General features: G+C 35.4%; 1 protein-coding gene across 1 annotated transcript in view; it reads left to right on the top strand.

The window, feature by feature from the left end:
- The window catches only part of AGMO (alkylglycerol monooxygenase), a gene marked incomplete at both ends in the record, with an annotated part of 280,550 nt that overhangs the window by 138,585 nt on the left and 120,813 nt on the right, over positions 1–21,152 (top strand). Inside the window, 2 exons of the mRNA XM_084230587.1 lie at positions 297–413; positions 17,096–17,178. Coding sequence (XP_084086713.1) covers positions 297–413; positions 17,096–17,178 — 200 coding nt within the window. The remainder of the gene's footprint in view (positions 1–296; positions 414–17,095; positions 17,179–21,152) is intronic.

Genomic DNA, 21,152 nt, shown 5'->3' with positions numbered 1-21,152 from the left:
ATGTGTGGGAAGGTGAAAGGATTCACTAGAGACACAGCAGGGAGCAGAACAGGCAGACTGATGAAATACACTTCTGAGGGGAGCAGTGGGCATGACAGGAGAGGCTTTCCACGCCATGTGGGACCCTCGCCTGCCAGCCGGGATCAAACCGTCCCTGCAAAGGCTGAGGACAGCTTCACAGTGCTGCACTCAACTGCCTATCCCACAAGAGGAAGCCCATCCCTTAATGTATTTTTCAATGAAAGAACTAAGTTAGGGAGTAATATAAAGAATGGACTTCTTTCTTGTCTGCCTAGGTCACAGGAAAAGAAGTTCCCTTCTCATCATCGGCATCTCAGTTATTACAGATATATGCAGTTGTACAGTTTGCAATGATGGTAGCATTTTATGAAGAGACCTTTGCCAACAAAGCTGTAAGTGGTGTACCCTTCAGAGTATGAGAAAATTATCTGTCATTTTGTTTGAAAAAGAAAAGTTTTATATATTATAGCTGTGCTCTAATTTTTCTCTGTAAATGTCTAATTTTGGAAATATCTCATGTTTAAAGATATAACTTAATTTTTAAAAATATTTTATATAATTCTTACATCATTTTTCATTTTTGCACAATATATGCATTTTCATTTAGGTTATATTCCCCATACAATTGCAACCCCCCTTATTTTGACCCTAATCCCTTCTCTCTCCGTTCCTTCTCCCCCCCCACAGTGTGTCTCTGGTTTATAGTTGCTGGGTGATTTTAATTTTTACTTTGTATTAATTAGTCTTTTTCCTGGTCCCTTATTTAGGTTTTCTAAATTCCTGCTATGAGTGAGACCATCCGGTATTTTTCTTTTTCTTTCTAGCTCCATCCACGTTGCTGCAAACTGCATGTGTTTATCTTTTTGATTGCTGAGTAATATTCCATTGTGTATATGTACCACATCTTCTTGATCCAGTCATCTATTTTTGGGCATTTGGGTTGTTTCCATAGCTTAACTATTGTAAATAGTGCTTCTATAAACATAGGGATGCAGGTGCCCTTTGGAATTAATGTTTCTGTGTCATTTGGGTAAATACCTAGGAGTGGAATTGCTGGATCAAATTTCATTCTTTTGCATGTAGCGACCCAGTTTTCCCAGCACCATTTATTGAACAAACTTTCTTTGCCCCAGTGCATATTCTTTGCTCCTTTTTCAGAGATTAGTTGACCATAAATCTATGGGTTTATTTCTGGATTTTCTATTTGGTTCCATTTGTCGGTGTGTCTGTTCTTGCTCCAGTACCATGCGGTTGAGATGATTATGGCTTTGTAGTATAGTTTGAAGTCTGGGAATGTGATAATGTGATGCCTCCATTCCCTTCTTTTTTTTTTTTTTTTTTTTGGAGCACTTTGGCTATTTGGGTTTTTTGGTGATTCCATATGAATTTTATCAGTAATTGTTCTATTTCTTTGAAGAATGTCATTGAAATTTTTATTTGAATAGCATTGAATCTGTAAATTGCTTTTGGTGGGATGGCATTTTGATAATGTTCATACTTCCAATCCATGAGCAGGGGATGTCTTTCCATTTCTTTGAGTCTTCTATTTCTTTTAACAGTGTTTTATAGTTTTCTTTGTATAGTTCCTTTACCTCTTTTGTTAGGTTTAGTCCCAAGTATTTGATTTTTTTTTTGTTTCAATAATAAAAGGGATTTTTTTTATTTCTGCTTCTTCAGATTTATTGTTTGTGAATGGGAAGGCTACTGATTTTTGCGTGTTGATTTTGTATCCTGCCACTTTATGAAATTGATTGATTAGTTGAATTAGTTTTTCTATGGAGTTTTTGGGGTTCTCTATGTATATTATCATATCATGCTGCAGACCAGTGCAGTGGTAGACTGGCAAGGCCGTCCCAGGGATGTGAAACTCGTGCAGGATGGTCAAGGATTCGGCGCATAAATGACAGACAGACACACTTCAAGAGTGAAGATCTGAATGCAATTTGCTCAAAATTATCATACACTTTTATACCTTTTCTAGCAATGGATGATTTCATACAAGTTAATTCTTTTTCAGCATGAAATGCTTAGTAATGCATAAGACATTTACTTCATTATTCATGTTTATGTTATCGATGTTCCATGGCATGGCACAGTAAACAATCTCAAGGTACTGAATCTACACAATTATTTTTGATTACACAGAACAGCATTCTTTAAGCTAGCTTTTCTTGTTTTGTTTCCCAAAACCACAATTATCAGAAAGCATTAATATTTAACTACTGCTACATTTTACTTTTAGTGATCACGAACAATGTATTTTCTACGTAAGCATTTTAATTTTTGTAGTGCTGTCTCATGTGAGAAGTATTATGATTATTTTAAAACTACTGTTGCCACACACTATTTTCTTCATCATGCATTTCCTGAAACTGATTTCACACATATATAGAAAAAGTCAAGTAGGTAAGAAAATAGTATAATTATAGACAGGTTGCTAAATTGCTACTTATTCAGGAACAATGACTATCTGGTTAATGGTTAAACTGCTTTGAAGGTAATTCCATCAGGCTTGTTTGTAGGCGATGCTCTTAGCAGCCTTGTTTTCAAGCAAAGGAGGGGTTTTTTACTGCGGGCTTATTGCCTAGATTGGGCTTATAGCCATTTAGACATTTGCCTGAATTGAACACCAAAGATTTTCATGATGAAGCCCCTCGGGGACTGCGCCTGTAGTTTTCTTTTTTTGTGTTGTCCTTGTTCAGTTTTGGTATTAGTGTGTAATGTTGGCTTCATAGAATGTGTTTGGTATTGTCCCTTCTCAATTTTTTGAAAGAGTTTGTGAAGGATAGGCACTAATTCGTTTCTGAATGTTTGGTAGAATTCATTTGTAAATCCATCAGGTCCTGGGCTTTTGTTTTTGGGGAGGTTTTTGATTACAATTTCAATTTTGCTGCTTGTAATTGGTCTGTTTAGGTGTTCTATTTTTTCTTTATCTAGCTTTGGGTGATTGTAGAGTTGTAGAAATTTGTCCATGTCTTCTAGATTGCTCAACTTGTTTGCATGTAACTGTTCATAGTAGTTTCTGATTATTCTTTTGATTTCTGCTGTGTCTGTTGTGATTTCTCATCTTTCATTTGTGATCCTATTTATTTGTGCTTTCTCCCTTTTTTCCTTTGTGAGCCTGGCTAGTGGTTTGTCTATTGTATTTATATTTTTTTAAGAACCAGCTTTTGTTTCATTGATCTTTTGGGTCTTTTTTTAGTTTTGATTTCATTTATTTTTGCTTTGATTTTTATTATTTCTTTTCTTCTACTTGTTTTATTGTTTTTTGTTGTTGTTGTTGTTCTTTTTTTAGTGCTTTGAGCTTTGAGATTAGGTTGTTTCTTTGAGTTCTTTCTTGTTTCTTGATGTGAGCCTCTATTGCTATATATTTTTCTCTTATTACTTCTTTTGCTGCATCCCATACATTTAGGAAATTGATGTCCTCCTTGTCATTCAACTCAAAGTATTTTTAATTTCTTCTTTGATCTCCTCATTAGTCCAGTGGTCTTGCAGTAGTGTGGGTTTCAATCTCCATGAGGTAGGAGAGTTCCTTGCCTTCTTTTTATGATTTATTTCTAGTTTGATGCCTTCATGGTAAGAGAAGATGGTTGATATGATTTCAATCTTGGTGTATCTGTTAATGTTTGTCTTGTGTCCCAGTATGTGATCAATCCTGGAGAATGATCTGCGTGTGCTTGAGAAAAATGTGCACTCAGATTTTTTGAGGTTTAGTGTTCTATAGATGTCTGTTAAGCCCATGATCTCTAGATCCTTATTTAGAGCTTTAGTGTCCTTACCTATTTTTTGTTTCGTTGATCTATCCATTGTTGATAATGGTGTTTTGAAGTCTCCTACTACATATGTGTTTTCTCTGATATTTCTCTATTTTCAGAGATGGTAATTGTTGTCTGATATATTTTGGTGTTCCTTCATTTGGTGAGTATATGTTAATGAGTGTTATTTCTTCTTGAAGTATTGTTCCCTTGATCATAATGTAGTGACCATTGGGGTCTCTTTTTACCTTTTTGTGAGTTTGAAATCTGTTTTATCTGATATCAGTATAGCTGTTCCTGCCCTTTTTTTTTTTTTTTTTTTGGTCCATTTTCTTGTAGGATTGTTTTCCATCATTTTACTTTGAGTCTATTTTTTATCTTTTGTAGTTAAATGTGTTTCCTGGAAACAGCAAAAGGTTGGGTTTTGTTTCTTAATCCAGCCTGCGACTCTGTGTCTTTTTATTGAAGGGTTAGTCCATTTACATTTAGAGTTAATATTGATATGTTAGCGTCTGTATTTGCCATTGTGTTTGTCTTTCCTCTGATTTTATTTATTTATTCTTTTAATAACTTTTTTGGCCTTGTTTCGTTGTTATTTATCCCTCTGTTGGTTCTGGCTTTAGGACTCCTTGTAGTATTTTTTGGAATGGGGGTTTAGTTGTAATGAAATTCCAGAGTTTCTGTTTGTCTGGAACGGTCCTTATTCTTTCTTCATAGAGGAAGGAAAGCTTTGCAGGATAGAGTAGTCTTGGTTGACATTTGTTGTCTTGGAGTCTGTTGACTATGTCCCTCCACTCTCTCCTTGCCTGTAGTGTTCCTTCAGAGAAGTCTGATGTCAGTCTGATTGGTTTTCCTTTGAATGTTATCTGTTTCTTCCCTCTTGTCAGCTTCATTATTTTTTCCTTGTCTTGGATTCTTGGGAGCTTTACTATTATGTGTCTTTACTACTATTACTATTATGTGTCATGGAAGTTTGGTGTTCTTGCTTCTTGTATGTTTATTTTCAGCTCCTTCTTCATGTTTGGGAAGTCTCTTCAATTATCTCCTTGAATATTTTATCTGTTCCTAGGTCTCTCTCCTCTCCTTCTGGGATTCCTATAACTCTTATATTTCCTTTCCTCATGAAGTCAGAGTTCCCACAGTCTTTCTTCAGTCTTTTTCATTTGCACTTCCCTTTCCTTTTCTGTTTTTTTTTTTTTTTATTTCTGCGTCTTCAAGAGTGCTTATTCGTTCTTCTGTTTCATCTATTCTGTTATCACTGCTTTTCCCAGTGGTCTTTAGCTCTTCCATTAATCCTTTGATCTCCTGCATTTCCTTCACTTCCCTCTTTAGGGACTCAATTTCATTCTTCTGAACGTTGTTTTCCTTAATGACTTCTGTCAATTTTTTCATCTAGCAATTTTAAATTCTCTTTCTGGAAGGCTCAGAAATTCTTCCAAGTCAGTCTTTGCAATCTGGTGGGTGGTTTTCTTTTTGTGGTGTGTCTTTTTCCTGAGGAGTTGCTAGGTTGCATGCCGTTTTTCTTCTCCCTGCTGCCTGTTTACTAATTTGCCCTATGCATTGGTACACTGTGTCGCTGGTACCAGCCAGCATCTTTTTGGTGTGCTCTTACTGGGATTTCGGAAACTGGTGGTCCAATTGAGTCAAATACTGTTATGCCAGAAGTCCAGTGAGGTATTGGTAGTTTGAGTATGTTAATGGTCACTGTCACAGAATATCTCTTCCTTTTGTGTTTAATTCCAAAGGTGTATCTTGAAGTCCCACAGTCTTCCCTGGAGTTGGGACAGCTGGATTGCAGTCTGGTCTCCAACTCCCTGCCAGGTGGGACCAGCTTACCTCTGGCTGTTCAGGGAGCCTTCTCCTGGTTTTAAGCAGTCTTTATTGAAGGAAGGTCCCTGTTCCAAAATGGCGAGTCAGAGACGAACTTTCCTGCATGTGGGGTCTGCCCTGACCCTGGATGCCCACTCCCACTCTGGGCTCGGACTGCTGGCTAGATGGGGCCTGGTGAGGGGGGGTTATAACTTAATTCTTACAATCTATTAAATGTAAATTAATTATATGGAATATATCCCTGTCTAAAATGTGATTAGAAAGTTATGTTATTAGTCTAAATTATAAGTAGGAAATTATTTTCCACACAAAAAAAAAAATCCTCAATTTGAGTGAGTTAGCAGTCAGAATAAAATAGACTAAACGTGTTTGGGGAGCATACTTTGTATCGACTTCAACATACATGGCAGCAATTAGACAATACCTTGTACTTATTAAGGAATCTTCAAAATAGGGCTTACTTTACTTTGTTCTTTATGAACATTCAGAATGTCCAGTTTATTCTATGCAGATATAAAAGCACTAGACCAGGTAATTCAGGTGTTTACCACCCAAGAAGCCATTTGTCTGGACACATAGGAATAATCTATGACTTTATTGTCTACATTTTGAAGAGAACACACTAACATATGTAAAAATGTATATAAAAACAAAAATTCAAGAGGTATTTTTCACTATTTGTATTATAGATTTATTTCTATTTTATTCTTCCAAACAGGATTATGAAAGTCCAAAGAGGTACATAAATTATAGTAAAGTAACTAAGATGGAAGTGAGTGAAATTGGGGGGGGGGAAGAATAGTAAAAAATCAGTGTATTTGGCTTTGTTAACAGAAAATATATACCTTGTGAAATAACCTCACTGAATCAGGAATGTTGAGGGCTCTCACCACAGTTCTGTATGAATAATGGTTATAAATTAAAGAAACATGAGGGGTTTTCTAAATTTTGGAAAAATAATGGTTTATATATACCTATTTCTTTTAAGGTATATAGAACACCTAGAATTATTGCATAAAACATAGTAAAAACATTCTTTGAATGCATTACATAAAACAGCTGGCAAAAAAAAAAATGAGGTACTTCTTAGAAACTAAAAATGTGGAGAAAATGTGAATCCAGTGATGAAGTTGAGTACAAATCCTCACAGCTATCTCAGGGCATCAAGTAATTCTTGTTGGTGAAGACCTTAAAGGATCAGAAACAAAGCTAAGAGCCAGTGGCAGTGAATTTAGGAAAGATAAATTATCTTTATGAACAAATAAACAGATATTAGTCTATTAAAAACCCATAAGTAATAAAAATTAATATGTACCAAATTATTGTGGAGTAACTTTTAATAATTTTAATAAATGTAACATATAGAATAAAGTTTAATAATTAAAAACTCTTATAAAAATCCCAACATAAGAATTCCACTCGAACAGTTTCAAATATTCCAAATGACAGTGAATTATAAGAAAGAAGTAGGTTTCTGAGTGTATTAGGACCTTTGGTTGTATGTGACAAATTCAATCAAGAGTGAATGTTTTAGCTCATATAACTCCAGGGTTTGGGACTTTTTTCTTTCAAGCAGTGCTGAATCCAAAGAATCAAATAATGTCATCCAGAATCTTTTAGTTTTTTCTTTTTTCCCTGTATCTGCGCTTTACTCAGTCAGATTTCTGTACAGACTCCATCAACCTGTATGGAGACATTAAGGCTATCAACAACTCTATCTTTATTTATTTCCATGTAAAACATCCCAAAAGTGAAAGTGCCATGTTAGAGACTGATGTTCTGGCTCAGTTCAGCTGGATATCACTGAAACAACCAGCATCTTGACGCCTGGACAATAGATCACTCAGTCTGTGCAGGGAGGCTCTTTTCTACAGGACTCTCCTTGTCTGAGAGGAGGAACAGGAGAAATTGAAAAAAAAAAAATTGAGTGATAACACGTAGACAAAGGGAAATAGATTCAAGTAGGAAAAATAATAAATGCTTTATATAATTCCTTATTTGTAAATACCTTTCAATCTTGTTTACAAATCATATATACTTTCCACTCTTGTCAAGCAACTAGTAGCCTAAAAAGTTTCCTAAAGGATACTACTTTATTTGTAGGCATGAGTGTCCACTAGATATGTTCTGCTCTAAGAAACAAAATCCAATTAAAAGTAACTATAATGCTTAAATGTAATTGAAAATTCAGAGATAAGAGTTTCCAGGATTGTTTAGTTCAGTAGATCAAAAATGTAGAGATTTCAAAAAGGATTTTCTACAACTCTTTTGGCTTTCATCTTCATAAAATAATTAGAGCAACTCCAGGCATCCTGTGCTCACAGATGGTGACCAAAGGCAGCAAGTTCATTTCTCCTAGAGCATCTTCTAAGTTACATTTAAGGAGGGAAATGTCCCAGAACATTTCCCAGCAAAAGTTCTTTCATGTCTCACTACTCAGGACTAATTCACATGCCCACCCTGAACTAACTAACATCAGGTCATGAATTAACCATGAATGAATTATTCTGTGCATAATTCATACCCCGGGGATAAAGAATTCACTCTCCCCTGAGCACAATCCTTCCTTATACCTGTGCAAAATCAACAGCTTAGAATTAATACAGAAGAAATGGGGGATATTTTCTGATTAGGCAACTAATAGTGTATGTCACAGTGTGCCCTGCTAAATAAAATAGATTTACAGAAAGTTATTGTAGAGATTACTGGATAATATATTGAAGAAACAGTTTATTTTTTAACATTATTTAAAGATTTTAATTATTGGTTCATATGCATTTGTGTTTTTTGCTTTAATAACCAAGTATTAATACAAATGAATGACCCCAATCACTCACTTTTCACATACAATTAAAAATATAGCTATAGGAAAACATGTGTTTTCTGATTGCAACAGAAAGCATTGATTTAAAGTCTAGTTTCCATTTTGTGAAATGAAAATATTAGAACAGATGTGGCTAGAAGTCTTGAGAAGTCTGGAGTGGCTTGTTGTTTGCTCCTTCTTTTTCTACTACTAATAGTGAAACCAGTAATAACATTGAACTAGATTTGTTTGTCTATTTTCAAAAGGGAAAAAAATCTGAGCCCAGTAATTTAAGGATCAAAACTTGCTTAAATGCAGCGTGAAACTATTGATATATCACTCCAAGCAGTGTACATGCAGGCTTCACACTGTAGTAATGGTTACACTTATTAATTGTTTAACCTAAGGCTTACAATCTTCAAGTATTACATAACTAACACATCACTGATTACTTTTTGAATAATGTTATATTAATGTCTTCAACTAAAATATGCATGCATTAATCAAGTTTGACTGAAAGTTAGATCATTTGTAACCAAATATCTAACTTTTGCTAATGATCAATGTTGAGTACAATTGGTACTATTGAATTTTTTAAATTTTACTTAATAGGGTACCAAAATCAATCTACTGATTCATAGAAATAAAAAGGGAAAGTTACTGGGCCTCCCCGGTGGCACAGTGGTTGAGTGCTGGGTTGCCAGGCTGCCCGCAGCCTCTGCAGCGCCGGTTCGATCCCCAGCCACTGGGTGAGGGTCCCACATGGCGCACAGACCTCTCCTGCCGCCCACTGCTCCCCTCAGCAGTGTATTTCATCAGTCTGTCTGTTCTGCTCCCTGCTCTGGCTCTGGTGAATTCTGTCATCCTCCCATGCTTCTGACTGTACCCAGTGCTTGTATAAATAAATAAATAAATCTTAAAAAAATTTAAAAAAAAGGGAAAGTTACTGATTTTAGTTTTGAAATAAAGGCCCTAAACAATAAGTTCCAGGAGGTTTGAAAAAGTATGTATAAGATGCCTCCTGGGTAAAATGAAGTCAAACGCTGTATGTAATAAAAGATGTGAGTTATACAATGGTTTTCAAAAGATTTATTTGCTTTAGTAAAAAAGTTTATGAGAAATTCATGTAGATATATTGACAAAGAGAAATATTTAGTGTTGAAATCTTTTTCAAATGGAAATTAGAGTTGGAGACAGTTTCATTCCTTACACAAATTAATTTTGAAAAGTGCATTTGCTTACTTCCCACACATACTTTTCTTTGCTAAAAACATGCTGTGCAACTAGGAAAAAAAGTTTGCTTATTTTCAAAATTCTATAGTGCCTTTCTAGTCTCAGGGATGTTTAAAAGCATATGAATTCCTATAACTCTTATATTTCCTTTCCTCATGGAGTCAGATAGTTCCCGAAGTCTTTCTTCATTCTTTTTCCTTTGTACTTCTCTTTCCTTTTCTGTTTTGGTTCTTTTTATTTCTGTGTCTTCAAGAGTACTTATTCGTTCTTCCATTTCATCTATTCTGCTTTCATTGCTTTTCCCAGAGTTCTTTAATTCCTACATTAATTCTTTGATCTCCTGTGTTTCTTTTGCCTCCCTCTTTACGGACTCAATTTCATTCTTCTGATCGTTGATTATTTTTCTCATATCATTGTTTTCCTTTATGACTTCTGTCAGTTTTTTAATCACAGCAATTTTAAATTCTCTTTCTGGAAGTCTCAGAAGTTCTTCCAAGTTACTGTCGTTGTAATCTGGAGGGTGGTTTTCTTTTTGTGGTGTGCTTTTTTCCTGAGGAGTTGTTAGGTTGCGTGTGGTTCTTCTACTCCCTACTGTCTGTTTTCTAATTTGTCGTATGCATTGGGACACTGTGTTGCTCGGACTGGCCGGCATCTTGGGTGAACTTCTCCGCTCCCCTCTGGCTCCTCCAGGAACCATCTCTGGCTTCTGAGGGAGCTTTCTGCTGGTTTCAGGCAGTCTTTACTGAAGAAATGTCCCTGTTCTAAAATGGCGATGCGGGACTCAGTCCCTGCGCTTCCGGTCTCAGGCACACTGTTCTGCGCGCCCGGTCTGCCCCGGCCGTGGGTGCCTGTTCCCTCTGTGGGCTCAGACTGCTGGTCGGAAGGGGCCTGGCGTGGGCTAACTTCCCAGCTGGCCAGTGTCTCCTCCAGGAGCCTTCTGCCCTTTTCAAGCAGTCTTAAGAAATTTCCCTGTTCTATGGGGTGTTAGTGACTTTTTTTTCCTGGTCGCTAGGTGGTGCCAGAGATCTCTCCTATTGTCCTTGGGGGGGGCTGTTTTTCACCTCCCCCCACCCAGTGGGACAGGGAACAGAGCGGGAATGGTAGGGTAAACCTCAACGGCTTTGGGGTGCTGTGTCTGCCTTGTGCCCCACCTTCGTGGAGAACCCACGCCCCGAATTTCGTGCCCCGGGTCTCAGTTCCAAAGCCCTCAGGTCCAGGACGCGGGCTGTATCCCAGTTCAGTGGCACGGGAATGGCGCTTTTTACACCCCGCTCCCGTGCCTGGGCGCCTGGTTCCTGCTCACTCAGTGAGGGACTTTCACCCCAGTGAGGACCTCCGCGCGTCTCCCCGCAAGCCTAGGTCGCAGGCAAGGGGACCTGGGCAGCCGTGATCCCGATCCACGTTTGCTTTTCAAGCACGCCAAGCGTGCCGCTTTTCCGCGCAAGCTTACGGCCGGCCCGGGGCTGTGTGAGCGTCTCCAGAGTCTCTTTGTTCTTCTCTAATGGCGCCCGGAGCCATTCGCTCACTGCCGCGGCGAATCCTGCAGGGTTCTCCACAGCTCCCGTTCACGGGGTGTGGTGGCTGCAATAGTTCCTTTCCACTCACAGTCCCGCTTGTGCGTAGTTTGTTCTTGTTCGTCGTTTTAGTTTGTTGTTTTCCTCCTCTCTGCTGGTCGGAGAGTGCCGAATGGCACATATTAAAAAAAAAACTAGCAACAACAAATGTTGGTGAGGGTGTGGAGAAAAAGGAACTCTTCTGCACTGTTGGTGGGAGTGCAAACTGGTCCAACCACTATGGAGAGCTGTGTGGAGATTTCTGGACCTACTAAACATAGAGCCTCCATATGATCCAGCAATTCCACTCCTAGGTATCTACACAAAGGACACAGAAACATCAATTCCAAAGAACATCTGCACCCCTATGTTTATAGCAGCACTGTTTACAATAGCTAAGCTTTGGAAACAACCCAAATGCCCAAAAATAGATGACTGGATCAAGAAGATGTGGTACATATACACCATGGAATATTACTCAGCATTCAAAAAAGATAAGCACATGCAATTTGCAGCAACATGGATGGCACTGGAAGGGATCATGCTCAGCGAAAAAAGCCAAAAAGAAAAAGAAAAATACCGATGGTCTCACTCATAGCAGGAATCTAGAAAACTTAAATAAGGGACCAGGAAAATGAATAACTATAAGAAAGTGAAAATCAGAATCAACAAAAAACTATGAAACAGAGACACTTTTGAGGGGGTGAGGGGCGGGAGGGGAGGGATTGGGATCAGAAAGGGGGGGTTGCAATTGTATGGGGAATATAAAAATAAAATTTATTATCAAATATGCTAAAAAAAATAAATAAAAGCATATGAAGACATTACAATCCAACAGCAATATTTTTTTTCCAGATTCTCCACGGCCAGTAATCACACAGAAAAGTTGTGGCTGACTGTAATTGGGGACCCTGCTGTGGTCCCACAGCATTTTCTGTTTATGCATATACCAGAGTAGATTAATACATACTTGTTTTATGTGTGCATGTTCTTTATCAATAACTTTGGGAGTCAAAAAAGCAATTTGATGGCCACCACAAAGGTGTAAAGACACATTCCTTTTTTACCAAAACCTTCAATGCATACATTTAAATATATATTGTTTAGTTTAGTGATATGACCCACAGACTTTTGTGTTGATTTTGGTTTAGTAATGTTTAGGAAATCAGTTCCTCAGCTGCCAGAGTCCACTCCATGGGGTGATATCATGAATGTGCATTTGAAATGAAAATATGAACACAGTAGCATGTTTCCAAAGTGAAATTATTAAAGGCAGTGCTGTCCTCTTAAATAATGAACATATACAAAACAGTTTGCATACTTACATATGATTATTAAAATAGAATGTATAATAAAATTACCACCAATGTTTTGAACAGAGATTATATTTGATGACACAGTTCAAATTAATGAGGCATCTGAATAAGTAATATAAATTTGGGAACAAATTTTTATTGTTTTAAATGTCTCGGAATGCTGTTCTCTGTAAAACATATGGGCGTTACAATTTTGTAACTAAAGTTTTCATATTGACATATTTTAATAGACCCTTTGAAAAAAAGCAATGTCTATAGTTGTACTCTCATAACAAAAGTGTCACTTGCACAAATTAGATCTAGCATAGGTCCTGCATAAAACTTCTTAAGTCAATATTGAGAATATACTGTTTTCTTCCAGTGCAGCCCATGGGATTTTATTTAATTTCCTAAAGTTTTCAGAAGGTTACCGGAATAATAATGAGAAAAATAAATGTGAGCCAAATGAGCATCAATTATAATTGAAAGCCACGAAGTGAATGTAATAAATATGAATTAAAGGGAGGATATTAGCAAAAATTACCTGTCTAATAAGCATAGACTTCAGAAAGAGAGAAGTGATCATTACAAGTTGCAATGAAAAATAAAATTTTTGTCTACTATATTGAAATATAAAAAAGTGTAAAATCACATATTTAAATGTCATTTACATCAAATAATAAAATATTAACTGTGAAATTAAATATTTCTTCATAGTCTTAGTACTTTTCCAAATTTAGTACTGTCAATATCAGACAGCTCTTTTAAAAGTCATCATAAAATAAACACAATCAACCATAAACCGCATATAACTTGAATTAAGATGTCATTGTGATTTATTAAAAATATACCAAAGTTAGAGTTAAATATAACTGTGAAAACTCAAAGTCAAATATACAGTTCTTGGTAATGATATTTCATTATCAGAAGTAATCCTAATGAAAAGGAAGTTTTTCTTGAGACATCCTTCTTTGTCTTTTATATTTATTTATTTCTTAATGAAGTACCATTGTTTTACAACTTGGTTACCATTTTGACACTATAGAATTTCTACCCTCAAGCATGGTCATTTACACATAGTCCTCCACCACAATTAGTTGTGCTCCCCCTCCCTTTCCCTGTTCCCTTCTTGGATACTTCTAGACTATTTTTATTTTTTTATTTATTTTTAAAGATTTATTTATTTATTTATATAAGCACTGGGTACAGTCAGAAGCACGGGAGGGTGAGAGAATTCACCAGAGCCAGAGCAGGGAGGAGAACAGGCAGACTGACGAAATACACTTCTGAAGGGAGCAGTGGGCGCGGCAGGAGAGGTTTGCGAGCCATGTGGGACCCTCGCCAGCGGCCGGGGATCAAACCAGCGCTGCAGAGGCTGCGGGCAGCTTCACAGCCCAGCACTCAACCACTGCGCTACCGGGGAGCCCCTGGACTATTTTTAAACATACGTTTTCCTTTTATATTTTGGGAAATAACTGAAATATATATTGCTTTTTTTTTTTTTTTCTTGGTGACAAAAATGTTTCCTTTTCTGCACCCAATGATCAGTGATTCATGAGGTTGCCCATTCTGACTGGTGAGAATGTGCACCATAACCATGTGTGGTCGCTGGTATTGTCAACTCTAATCCCAGTGTGTCCTGATAGTTTCTTAGCAGACCCGAGCAGATAATACTTGACTTGATGGGCACCCTTTACAGATTTCTAGATTTCTTTGTATGTAAAGCTCTTGTTTGTGGTACTTTTGAATTTCTCCCAAGCCCCTGATCTGTCTCAGTAGTCCAGGTTTTTCACCAGGATCCACTGGGAACCTTCTGTGATACACAGCCTAGAAACTTTTAAAAGTGTCAAGCAGAGGCAAAAGTTCAGTCATGTCATTTGAATCCCATTTTCCTGGAATTAATGTTGCCTCATGTTCAGTATCTTGAAAATGATTATTTCAGATATATTGTTTTTTTCTTTGCTTTTGTATTTATGAAAGGGTAAACTGCCATTGTTTATCATGTTGAATACACATTTATTTTATATTGGAGTAGAATCCGAGTTTGAAATATAAGTGATTGTTGATTATTGTTTAATTATTTAAAATGCAATTTGTTTTTTATTTATTTCTTACAAATTTTTATAGAAACTCACTATCTCCGTATTAATTCAGTGTTTCTGAACTATATTATTTTTACATTATACATTTTCATCTTTGATGTATTTATTTTGTTTCCTGCTTGGAATTTTAGAAAATGCTCACTCTAATCATACTCTTTTTTGAATGCTGCAATAATTACTTAAGGTATCTGAACATTTAGGGGAAAAAGAATGTACTAAATAGTGACAGTTTTTTTAAAAGAGCAAGATCTTACTTCCAGATAGATTCTTCAGATTTACTTAGAATTACAACTGGCATTCCAGTAGCACCTTAGTTTCTCTCCCTGCATCTATGTTATACTATCAGGAAGCATATTTAAGACTTAGGTTTTCAAGATCACAAATCTAGAGTTTAAGGCATGTGGAAGGTAGAGCAGAATCATGGGGATGTCATAGGGATGACATGACATTTCTAATAAAAATAATGTCTTTAGCAACTCATTTCAGAAGCCTTTTAGAGAAATTCTTAAAAATACTCCAGCTTGCTAGATAACAAAATCTAGACTTTGTCTTACAATAAATTCATGGCACAATGTTTCAAATCATCTTTCATAGTTTGTTTAGAAAGCTTTTCATATAGAAGCATATATTATTAGGAAATAGGATGTAGAGCTGATCGTCACCTTTGTGAGATTAATTCAGTGTAGAAATAGAAGGTAATTATATTTACCCCAGCATTTTCCTGTGAAATGATAAAAGGATGATATTCAAGAAGAAAAGAAAAGGCTTTTATATCTTTTTTTTTTTAGCCCTTTTTCTCTGGTGTAGCTGGCCTATCGTGTTAGCCAGGAATAAAGTAGTATGATTTCTAAGGCAGGGATTTTATCATTTCTGAGCCCTGTCTTACCCTCATATTGACCATAGTGTCTTGCACATGCTCAGTAAATACTCAGTCATTAACTAGTCAAAGGATATTAAATGGAAAAAGAAAATTTCCCCAGGAAAATGGACTCTTTAAAGGAAGTATATGTGTCTACATTAACTTTCTTTCTCAAGTTATTTTAGTTTACTTTAAACTCAAATGCTTTTAGGACATTTTGTGTTTGACAGAATTAAATAGATGAATATTAAAGTATTTAATAATTTTAATACCAACATTTAGAAACATTACAATATTAACATTCAATTATTAAGTAATTCAGTTAATTCATTTCAATTTTAAGGAACTAAATATTCAATGCTTAATGTTCTAATATTCACTTGAGATTAATGATTTAATTAATATCATTAATAGTATAGGTATGAATATTAAATCAAGTAGAAAATACTCATTCCTTTGGTCAGTCTTTAAACAAACATGTTGATCGGCAAAGTTATAATCACATGGAATATAACAGGAAACAAAGAGATAAACTCATGGAGCTAACACTGTAGTGGAGTAGACAACCAACAGAGAATGCACAATGAAATGAGCAAATATTTGAAAGTGATAAGTTGGAGACCAACACAACAGAATAAGGTTATTAGAGTTACAGAGAAGCACTATTTTATATTGGATGGACAAGGATATGCTTTTAAATAATTACCTCAATAAAATGAAGAAATGAAACATAAGGATAACTAGGGGGAAAGTCATTCCAAGCTGAACAGACAGTAGGCTAAACAGACTTGAGAGGGGAGAATGCCTGTCATGATCAAGGAAGAGCAAAATTTCTGATGTGATTTAGGAGTGGCAGGCATAGAGATTACTAGGCATAATGATTGTATGATAACAGAGAGTATGTTGTCTGTAGGCCAAAGTTAGGACTTTCAGTTTTATTCTGAGTGACATTTAAAGAGAACATAAATGTGATATACTGTGACTTACCCTTCAGAGGAATAATTCTGAATGTATACTGGAGACTATTGTTAAGTGGATACACAATTTTAGAAGTAGAGAAACTAATTTCTGTAATTGTGATAGAGATCTCTCTGGGATAGAATAGAGTATCAGTTGTGCTATTCAAAACAAATATCATTATCCTGGTTATAGGTCAAATATAATGCTGACATTTATCTCTGATGTACTAGAGGTGAGAGAGTCAGGACTGAGTCACAGGTTTTTACAGTTGAAAAACTGGAGGAGTCATTGCTAAAATGAAGTAACTTAGAAAATGTATGACGTGGAAGAGGATGTCAACTACAAGGATTGTAGACATTCTATTTTCAGATGCCTGTTAGCCAAGTAGGGAAATTGACTAGGCAGCTGTGCAGTTAAGCTGGTTTCACTTCAACCCTAGTAACCAATTTGTGGAGAGTATTTTCTTTTGTTGCTGTTGTTTTTGAGGGAAAATAAATCCTCCAAGCAAGATTGTATATATTATTCTTTCACTTAGATGTATTTATATTTACTTACACCAACACTAGAGTTACTTCTTTACTGTAGTTTATTTTTTTCTTTGTTGAGGTACCATTGGTTTAATTGGTACAATATGAATGGAACTGAAGAGGATTATGCTCAGAGTTCTCTGTGTTTGTGTTACAGGCACTATCACAGGTCTCTCTCCTTCTGAGGATTTGCTTCATTATCCTTACCTTGACCTCCATTGGATTTCTTCTGGATCAAAGGCAAGAAGTGAAATTATTTTCACTTTATGTAATTTTGTATGTAGTTTTTACAACATATGTGAAACTCTGATACTCATCAAACATTTGTTACTAAAAAATAAAGTTGAAAAAGGTGAAACTACCATTACATGCCTTCATTTTAAATGAAACAGTAACAGTTTATCTGATTTTAGACCAAGGGTACATTTTAAATCTAAGCCTTTTAAATGAAATTTAGATTTTTTGAGTATATTAAAGAAAACCTATAAAATATAATAATTTGGCAAAACATAGATCATAACTGAGTACTTAATAAAATAACATATTGAATATTTTTCTTTGCCATTGAATAATTCATAATATATGCCAGAATGTGTATCTATTTAAAGTTTATATCCTTTAATATTACACATGTTTTAGATACTATCTGAGCCAAAAATACATTCACTTGAACAATTTTCAAAAGCTTTAATGGCAGGACCTATATAGAAAAATATACATTCATTTTTGCTTGGCATTTTCAATCACTAATGTGACAAGTAATACCGATACTTATGTACTTAATATGTGTCATGGAATATGTTATAAATTTTTACAAAAACTGTGAGATAAGAATTATTATAAAGTCCATTTTACAGATTAAGAAAATCAGACAGGATGAGAACACAATACTCACCCAAGCAATATGACTTCAGATTCACATGTAGAATTTACTTGTAACTGTGCAAAACCACAAAAAAGTTTAGTCATTCTTGAAATATTGCCTTTGTTACAGTGTAATTGTTTTTCAGTATATAATTAATATACTTTCAGGAAATTTTCAATATAAAAGTTCAGTAAACATACATTTAATTTATATTATGTGTATGTCATCTTCCCAAGAAATGGCTGACAGCTTTTCTAGAATAGATGCAGATTCTGGAGTTTCATCAAGGTCAAGGTCAAAATGAACTTGCTGATTAATACAATTGTTTGTATTCATTCTTTATAAATATTTGATAAAGAATGAAGCAACTGCCACACTTCACAAAAACAATAGGTAAACAATGCATAGAATTTCAAGCTTATTTTTAAAGTATTCTTGAATACTTTTTAAAAATGGATATTTTATTAGGATCCTATCCCAACTTTTGAAGGTCACAATTGTATTGATTGCACATACTTACTATCATTAGAAATCTTTAATAATAGTATAAATTCATTTTTAGTGAAGATTTTTTTATCTCCATGAATACAGAAAAAAGATCTAATCAGCAAATTATCAGTTTTACCATGATATAGTCTATGATGCATTAAATTGTTTTCACTGCATACAATTATTGAAGTCTTAACTACCTCTGACTTTATATAGGAATTCATAATGAGATAAAGATATGTCATTACAAACCAGTAAAATGGAAATCAGAAGAAAATGAAATAATTGTGTTTAAAATGCTGAAAAAAATCTTGCCCATCTTTAATTTTATATTCAGCAAAATTGAAGATGAATTGAAACTATGCAAACTTCTATAGCAAGCTTCATATTTGATAGTACTATTTTGAAAATGTGCCTATACGCTTACTATTTAACAGTGCTGAAAATTGTCAGTGGAAGAAAGAGAAAGAAATGAGATACAAGGATTTGAAAGTATTTAAATTAATTAGAAATTAATATTAAATATTCTAATTGATATAATTAGTTAACTTGAAAAATCCAAATAATCTAGAGAAAATTAGTCAAATTAATAGATGAATTTAAGAAAATTTTTAGAGAAATGGCCATCTTTTTTATATGCTAGCAAATAGAGACTTTGTAATAACATCAAATATATCAAACATCAACTAAAACAATCCTAAAATAATAAGTACACAATCTCTAAAACACAGTACAAAACTATTTAAAAATAAAGAACTATGGAGAGTTACATGTATTAATAGTTTAGCATCTTCAATCTTGCAAAGAATTCTATTCACACCAAATTAATTTACATATTAATGCAATCTGAATTAAAGTTGTGAAAGATTTCTATGAGAAACTTGACAGGCAGACTCTTTCTAAAATACATGGAAATGGACCTCCCCTGGTGGTACAGGCGGTTGAGCGCCGCATTGTGAAGCTGTCCACAGCCTCTGCAGCGCGGGTTTGATCCTGGCTGGCCAGCGAGGGTCCCACATGGCATGGCTGACCTCTCCTGTAGTGCCCTCTACTCCCCTCAGCAGTGTATTTTGTCAGTCTGCCTGTTCGGTTCCCTGTTCTGTGTCTGGTGAATCTTCTCACCTTCCCACGAATCTGGCCTGTACCCTGGTTTTTGTATAAAATAAATAAATGAATGAATGAATGAATGAATGAATTTTTAATATATATAGAATATATATAGAATATATGTAGAATATATATAGAATATATATATAGAATATATATATATATATATATATATAGAGAGAGAGAGAGAGAGAGAAATGGAAGTAGAAAGACCCAAAAAGATAACCAACATCATCTTGAGGTTAAAAAAAAAGGCAGGAATTGTATTATCAATTTGTTATAAAGCTACAATAATTAGACATGTTTTATTATCACAAAGATTACAACAGAGGATGTAGAAAAAGATCTGTGTGTATATGTATATGTATGTAGCCTTGGATTTTTGACAGAGTTGTCCCCGCAGAGTTGAGGGAAAACTTTCTTTTCAATAAATCGTCTTAGAAAAAGTGAATTTTTTTTTTTTTTTTTTGTGGGACCCTCGCTGGCGGCCGGGGAACAAACCGGCGCTGCAGAGGCTGCGGGCAGCCTCTCAGCCCAGCGCTCAACTGCTGTGCCACCAGGGGAGGCCCAGAAAAAGTGAATTTTATATATGAATAAGAAAAATAAATTTGACAAATATTTCAAACCATAAAAAGTTAGTTTTGAGGTCAGAGAATTGTTGATTTGAAAGTAACAAAAAAGGGGATAGAGCACAGCAGATAGCATAGTATTATAGCTCGGTAATATCGGGGCAGGTAAAAATAAGAAGTCACACACAAAATCCTTAATCATAAAGTTGTAATTGATGAAGTAAACTATACTAAGATTAAGAAAATCAGTTTTTCAATAACTAACTCTCATCAATACAGGGAAAAAATGAAAACTTCAAGAAAAAAAGCTATCTATAAGTTTACAAATTTTATAAGTAGCAAAGATCTTAGATCCCAAAGGGATGAAATTTTAAAAACTGACAATACCAACAGAGGGTCTGTACACACAATGAAGAAGGAAGTTTATATTTTCTTGCCCAATTTGAAAAACTACTAATTTTGAACATATCCAACCCTATAACCTGACAGTTCAATCTTAGGCATAGCTCACCAATACACCCAAAAACATTAAAAAAAGAAATGCTGCTAACAACTTAAATGTCCTTCCTGAGGTGAATGGATGAATGAATGTTACTGTAGCTAAACTATGTAATGTTACACAGGAGTAAAAAGAATGAACTACTGTAACATGCATCATCTTAGATATGTCACTAATAATACTGAATGAAAGATGCTGGAATGTTGCACAAAAAAGTGCAAGTGGGGGTCTTCCTGGTGGCGCAAGGGGTTAAGCACTGTACTGTGAAGCAATGGGCAGCCTCTGCAGCATGAGTTCGATCCCCAGCCGGCCAAGAAGCAACCCATATGGCACAGCAGACCTCTCCTGACTCACCCGCTGCTCCCCTCAGCAGTGTACTTTGGTCAGTCTGCCTGTTCTGTTCCCCAGTCTATCTCTGGTGAATCCTCTCACCCCCTGCGTCTCTGGCCTTTCCCCTAGCTCTTGTATGCATAAATAAATAAATCTTTTTAAAAAAGTGCAAGCAATATAATCTCATTTATTAAAAAAAGAAGAAAAATAGAGATAAAAGTATAGAACTTTTTTATAGGAATTTATGCTAACATGATAAAAGTATAAATGAATAGGAGCAAGAGAGAGTGTGATTACCCAGAGGTGGAGGGCCAGTGGACATCTTGAAGAGGTGTGAGGAGGTTTTTGTGGAGGT

Source organism: Talpa europaea (genome assembly GCF_964194135.1).
Source record: "Talpa europaea genome assembly, chromosome: 3".
In the NCBI taxonomy this organism is placed as follows: Eukaryota; Metazoa; Chordata; class Mammalia; order Eulipotyphla; family Talpidae; genus Talpa; species Talpa europaea.
The sequence above is the reverse complement of the archived record's forward strand: the minus strand, read 5'-3'. Positions and strand labels throughout refer to the sequence as shown.